General features: G+C 43.0%; 1 protein-coding gene across 19 annotated transcripts in view; it reads right to left on the reverse strand.

Annotated features, from left to right (window-relative positions):
• Positions 1-3,176: 3,176 nt before the first annotated feature.
• Positions 3,177-6,435, reverse strand: part of Baz2b (bromodomain adjacent to zinc finger domain 2B) — a 306,980-nt gene continuing 303,721 nt past the window's right edge. For all 19 annotated transcript variants that reach the window (XM_029536235.1, XM_029536246.1, XM_021191954.2 and 16 more), the window contains 3 exons: positions 5,610-5,875; positions 5,291-5,434; positions 3,177-4,605 (listed from right to left, as the gene is read on the reverse strand). In XM_029536235.1, coding sequence (XP_029392095.1) covers positions 4,452-4,605; positions 5,291-5,434; positions 5,610-5,875 — 564 coding nt within the window. In that variant the 3' untranslated portion in view covers positions 3,177-4,451. The remainder of the gene's footprint in view (positions 4,606-5,290; positions 5,435-5,609; positions 5,876-6,435) is intronic.

The following is a 6,435-nucleotide window of genomic DNA, read 5'->3' on the forward strand; positions in this document are numbered from 1 at the left end:
CTTTTCCTGAAGCAGACACAAGTGAAAGAATGTTTAGATATAACAAACACATGAAAGGAGGCTTGATGAAGGAGTGTAAATATGAGCTCACAGATAGCGGGAGCAGAGTACCGAGCTCTGGTTTACTCCACCTCCATATTCTTCACTAAAGACATGCTTGTATTGGTTCCCCTTACATACCATTGTTGAACTCAACATGTGGTAAACTCAACGTAGAGAGAAACTCACCCAAGAACTGCTCAAGAGGTTCCTGTGGCCGCTAGCCACTTCTGAGGCCTCAACTCAGGCCATCTGTGGAGCCCGGCAGTTTCATCAGGATTGAACTGCTGCTGCCTGGTGACAGCATGCTGAAAGGATTGGACTGTAGCTGCTGGTTTGTGCCTGGTATCTGCCTGTTGAGAGGACTGCTCTGCAGCTGCTGAACTGTATTTGGTGTTTGCTACAGGGCTGAACTTCGGCCAAAGATTAAGCTTGCTCTCAAAGAACTATTGCTGAACAGGTCCACTTCCCCCACCCTAATAACTTTTCTCTTCCGCTACTTCTGCTGGGTGGGCTAGAGGTTGACTCTTATTAAAGTAGGTTGTAAAAAAATGTATGACGCACTCGTTTGTCATCTTCCTCAGCTCTCTGCCTCACCACTCTCTTGTACTTCTCAAGTGAAGATCTTTAAAATGAATAGACTTTTGAGGAACGTAGCCTAGAAATTAAATGTATAATAATGAGCGAATGATTCATCTCAGGTTTCCTTGCTGGGAGCAGACAAAAAGGGTGGGGCCGCGAGTTTCCTGCAAGGACTCGGGAGTAGAACAGAGAAGAGAGTGAAGTGGAGAGGCATATTAACATGTCAAGTGAGGTGCATGCGTGTAATCCCAACACTGGGGAGGAGGAGCCAAGAGGATGTAGAGAGAGGGTGGGCGGTGTACATCAAAATCAGGACAAACCTTCATACTCCTGAATAAAATTACTGTTCGAAACAAATTGATAGAGGATTTAAAAGGAAAAGGTCATTTGCATATGCAGCCATTTTCTCTCGAGTTTAAGGAGCACCTATAAAAATTCACCCAGTTACTGTTAGAAACTCAGCGACTATTAATTTGCTGTTTCATACTGATAACATTATCTGGGTTATTCTTGGCTAGCCACTATTTGGGTGATCATCTGAGTCTGAACTGGAAGGCAGGGTCCTTACTTAAAATGTACAGGACACTAAGTACTAAGTCAGAAAAGGTCGGAGCTAAAGCCTGGTGCATCTTACTGCGAGTGTGTGGTGTGTAGGTAACAGTTATGACAATTTTCTTTTCTAGCCGAGAAGAGCAACGGGGTGATTTTTCTTGAGAAGCAGCAGTGTCAGTCTGAATGCACAAGTCACCCGCAGAAGCAGCTCACATCTAAAGACTGGTAGGAGTCCCAGGACCTCACCCTCTGCCCGGTTACAGCGATGAGGACAACGGTCCGAGGGAGCCAGTGTCAAACTCTCCTTCTTCCGGAGCTATCCTATTCGCAAATCGTATTTCCTGGTTTGGTTTTGGGTTTCGAAATGCAGCAAAGGCTGGCGTAATAGCCTCCATGCTCAGATGTGGGATTTTAAAAAGGACGTGTCTGCTTTTAGAAAATGGTGTTGTGCATACAGATTTAAGTATTTTCTAATTTATGGAAGCCCTGGAAACTGGAGGTGCTATCATCTCATACAAATTAACCTGTGCAGCAAAGCCCCCTAGGAGGGAGACTCCCTAGGCAGCCCCTTCCGCCCGGCAGCTCCTCTCTCCATATGGATAGTTTTCCATACGGATAGCCCTTGCTGAACAGAAACAGATTTATATGACTCTGGCTGTTCATAGAGATCTCCACAAACCAGTTTGAGATTCTAGAAAGTACTTTTAGCTCACAGGACATTTTTCTTTTTCTTTTACCATGAAAAGCAGTGGCCATGGGCATAACTCAGCAGTACATTTGCCTACCATGCAGAGTCTTGGGCTCCATTGGCATCACCAGCACCACCCCTACCCTGGACCCCTCCTACACAGGGGCATGTTTGCAAATGGGGGGGATGGGCTGTCTTGTGTCCTCCCCACTCCCCCTTTCCCCTCAGCGCCTCTCCCTGCCTCAGTACATAGATCAGGCTGGCCTCAAACTCACGGGCATCCACCTTGTGTGCATCACCAGGTCCAGCCTTTTCTCTTTGTGTGTGTGTGTGTGTGTGTGTGTGTGTGTGTGAGGGGTAGGGGGAGGAGGTATGCATGTGTCTTCTCCTGTGTACCTGCTCAACCCTGAGGTTGGTGCTAATTAAGTCTCTTCCTTTATCAAAGCTTTCCACTGTATTTTTCTGCATCCCTCAGCAAACCTCACATGGATAAGAATGAGCTTGCCAGTGCAGGCTGCTCAGTGAGCCCCACAGAGCCTTCTAGCATCGCCTTGCAGTTAGGGTTACAGAAGTACCACTGTGGCTCTCACGTGGCTGCTGCAGATCTGAACTCCAGTCCTCAGGCTTGAGCAATGAACACTGTAGCGCCGAGCCCCATCCTGCCTGTCTGGCTCACCAGTGGCTTTCCAACATCCAGCTTTGGCCCACCGAGATGTACAACTATGGATCTCATGGCTTAATTTACAGGACTAACTTTATGACAACTGGATTACGTATCCATAAACAGCATTTCTCATATCCTAATGCTTTCTTTCTTTTTCTTTTTTTTAAAGATTTATTTATTTATTATATGTAAGTACACTGTAGCTGTCGTCAGACACTCCAGAAGAGGGTGTCAGATCTTATTACAGATGGTTGTGAGCCACCATGTGGTTGCTGGGATTTGAACTCATGACCTTCGGAAGAGCAGTTGGTGCTCTTAACCTCTGAGCCATCTCTCCAGCCCCCTAATGCTTTCATATTGAAGTTGTGAAACAAAACTAAGCCCAGAGAAATGTACACCCTCACAAAACTCAGAGAGGTGACTTTAAGCCAGGCTCTGCACTCGACCTGCTGCTCGCTGAGTCAATACACACACCAAGACTGCAAAAACCCAACTTAAATTACTGCCTTTGAGCAGAATGCATGTTCAAGTTCATTGAGAAAAACTAAAACAAAACACCACCAAACACCCACCCCAGCTGTAAACTCTTACTGTATGCGTGCATAGTATATAGTAATGGAAATAACACCCCTAAAAAAAAAAAAAGAATGCTACCTTTTCCACAACATTTTATTTTAAATAAAACTTCAAGTACTTTTACATAGGTACAAAAGAACTCTGATCTATGTGCCTCCAACAGGCCACAACACACAGTAGATAAAACACAGTGGTTACAAATGTCTTTTAAATTTATTTCTGAGGCAAGGCAGATGGGAGGGAAGTGTCTCTATGAAAAAATACTGTGTGTGTAGGAAATTGTCACGATTTTATTTCACATGGATACAAATGATTATACTTTAATTTAGGCCCTGGTGGCTTAAAATTATATAACAAAATAGAAAAATGGAAAACTACTATCCCCTACACCCTGTTTCGAAGGCAGGCACTACCAAGATTAGGGAGACGCCACAGTGTAGGTAGAGGATAATTACTGTACAAGCTGGAGAGCTGTAATTACGTTCAGACTCAGATAAAATGCTACAGTCCTTCTAAGGCATAAACAATAATGTCTCCAAACAATATATACACATAATACATATTAAAACAAGACTCAATATAAACAATAATGAACAATATATACACGTCAATTTTCCACTGGCTTGAGATACAATTTAACTACACAAGTGATGCGCAACATATATATATTTATATATAAGTGTACTTGTGACTCTACAGTAAAGTTTATTTTTGGTGCTATCTGAGCACATCAGTGTAAACAGTTTAACTTGGCTTTGTTTTATATTTTAAAACATTCCTTGTTGTAGTTTCAAGATTTAAAGCAATTTTCTAGTTCTTCCTTTTCACAGAAAACGAAGATTCTGGATGTGGTTTAATCATAAATAATTCATAAAATTAAATACATTCACTAAAAAATAAACTACAAAGTAAAAAAATGAAAAATAGATATTTATTGAGAGGGAAAGGAGAACCGTTCCCCACATTAGAGCTCTGGTGTTGGCTATTCAGTGCGGTTTGATAGAGTTTCGTTGCTATTGCACTATGACACCCTTTCCTTGGAAAACTCTTTGGGTGCGCTTCCCTGTTCTACCTAAATTAGCTGATGAGTCACACAAACCAGTGACCAATGGGCTCGGCTGGAGGAGTGAAGCCTCTAAAACTGGTGTCATTCTTCCCATCCTTCTTAAATATACGTGTATGTGTGTGTGTGTACATATGTACCCATATGTACATATATACATACACACACCAATCTTAAGGAAAAAGTTAATATGCATGTGCCTTGCACATCTGTGTGAATGCAGTTCACACCGCTGGTCTTGTTTGTCCTTATTTAAAAGGAAAAAGGAGAAAAAGGAGATTACAGCTTCAGCTCACTTTGAAGGTATCTGTGCACTTTTTTTCAAAGTATTTTCGCATACTGTGGCCAGCTCTGCCTATGTCTGAGTCATCTTCATTAAATGTTTCACAGTTGTCAAAAACAAGCCTGACGTCTAGCGCAAAGGTCTCAAAGTTGGGATACCTGAAAGGAAACACATCATTTTAGACTCTTTCAAGGTTGTGGACTGGAACACAGAGAAATGAAGTTAAACAAGGCAAGGTGAGCTAACAGGAGCAGGGCCTATGCACTTGCGCACAGAACTCCTCCCACAGAACTCCTCCAGCGGAAGCAACACAGGATTACATTCACTAGGCTCTGGGCCGCGCTGGATTAAAGACAGGGTGCTCTCTTGATTATAAAACTAGGTATTTTCCAGGATAGGCATGGAACCACATAACTAGGTATTTTCCAGGATAGGCATGGAACCACATAACTGTGATCCCAGCATTTGGTTGGCGGAGAAGAGGAAAAGTGGGTGAGTCTGCGGCCAGCATGGGCTACAGACTTAAGACCTCATCTTGAAGCAACAGCAGCAACCAAAACAAATGCTTTTCAAATGCCCCGTGTTTCCCACATCCCACTTACTACCTGACTCCTTACAGTTCTGCCGGAGGACTCTATGCCACCGTTACTGTTACTAACTCCTCTGGCCAATCATATTCCTTATGCATCCTGTTAACTTCATCCAAAAGTGTTAATAAGCCTCCACCGAGAGAGTGGAAGCATTTCCTAGGCACTAGAAGGTCTCCACACATACTTCGTGGTATGTCCCCATGTTAAACCTCCATTGTCGATACTATTTGCTGAATAGAAATGGATTACTTACTGTCCATTATTTAGTTTTTCTCTAATTGTAGAAAAATCCATAGGCCTCTTGATAACCTTCTTATAGCCGGGTACAAGTTTCAAGTTCACAGGAAGCAGAAAAGGCCAGGAGTCCTCGTGTGTCTCCATTTCAGTCAGGATCATACTGAAGAACAGAATGTTGGGAATCGGTACCTAGACCTTGGAACGGTGCCCAAAGGAAATACAGCCACAACAGCTGAAGAGAAGGAAGGGAGGGAGGGAGGGAGGGAGGGAGGGAGGGAGGGAGGAAGGAAGGAAGGAAGGAAGGAAGGAAGGAAGGAAGGAAGAAAGAAAAATACCTGCAGAGAGCCAGGTCCCTGGACTCATCTTTTTTGGGTTTCTTAACGGAGGTGGCACTTTCTGCTTTTGACAGGTTGAGGGAAGTGGTTTCCTCCATTTTCCTCTTTTTGAGATCTTTGCTTCCTCTCTTGAGGGAGCTGCTTGTGGAAGCCGAGTCTTCATCCTCTGTGTCCCCGGCGATGTTTCCTTTCTTGGTTTTTTTGGAATCATTTGTCTTTTTTCCTTTGACATGAATTTTTTTAATTTTTATACTCTGACCACTTGCCTTTAATTAAAAAAAGAAAGAAGTAAATGGGGTATATAAGAAAGCAGCTGCTTACACAGATGTTCTATGGCTTCAGATCTTAAATGCTTGATAGGATCAATAAGAAACCCTAATGCTGCACTAGAAGATTGGTAATTCTTTTTCAGAGATCTGGGAATTTCTTCTCCTGTAATAGATGAGTCACGCCTGGTAAAGCATGAGGAAAAGCTATCTTAAGACTGGAGATGCAGCTCCACCTTTGGCAGGTAGAACTTACAGCCAGTGCTCCTGCAGTCCAGGCTGCTGACCAAGTGAGTATACAGGGCTTTCAGAGCACAGTACACATAGGAACAAATGTGTCTGAAAACCAAACCACAGAGGTTATCAACAGGAATGCTAAAGGGGATACGAAGGTAGACAGACGGGAAAATGAGCTCAAGAAGCGCCAAATACATTTTATTTTTAAAGTGATCAAATCTACAAAAAATTATTTTCTAGATAAAGAATTCTATGTATTTGTGATGAGAAGAGTTTTACAAGCTGTGGTTCAGAGCACAGGAAAAGACAGAGAGAGAGAGAGG

The sequence above is a fragment of the Mus pahari genome, chromosome 3 (assembly GCF_900095145.1).
Source record: "Mus pahari chromosome 3, PAHARI_EIJ_v1.1, whole genome shotgun sequence".
Lineage (NCBI taxonomy): Eukaryota > Metazoa > Chordata > Mammalia > Rodentia > Muridae > Mus > Mus pahari.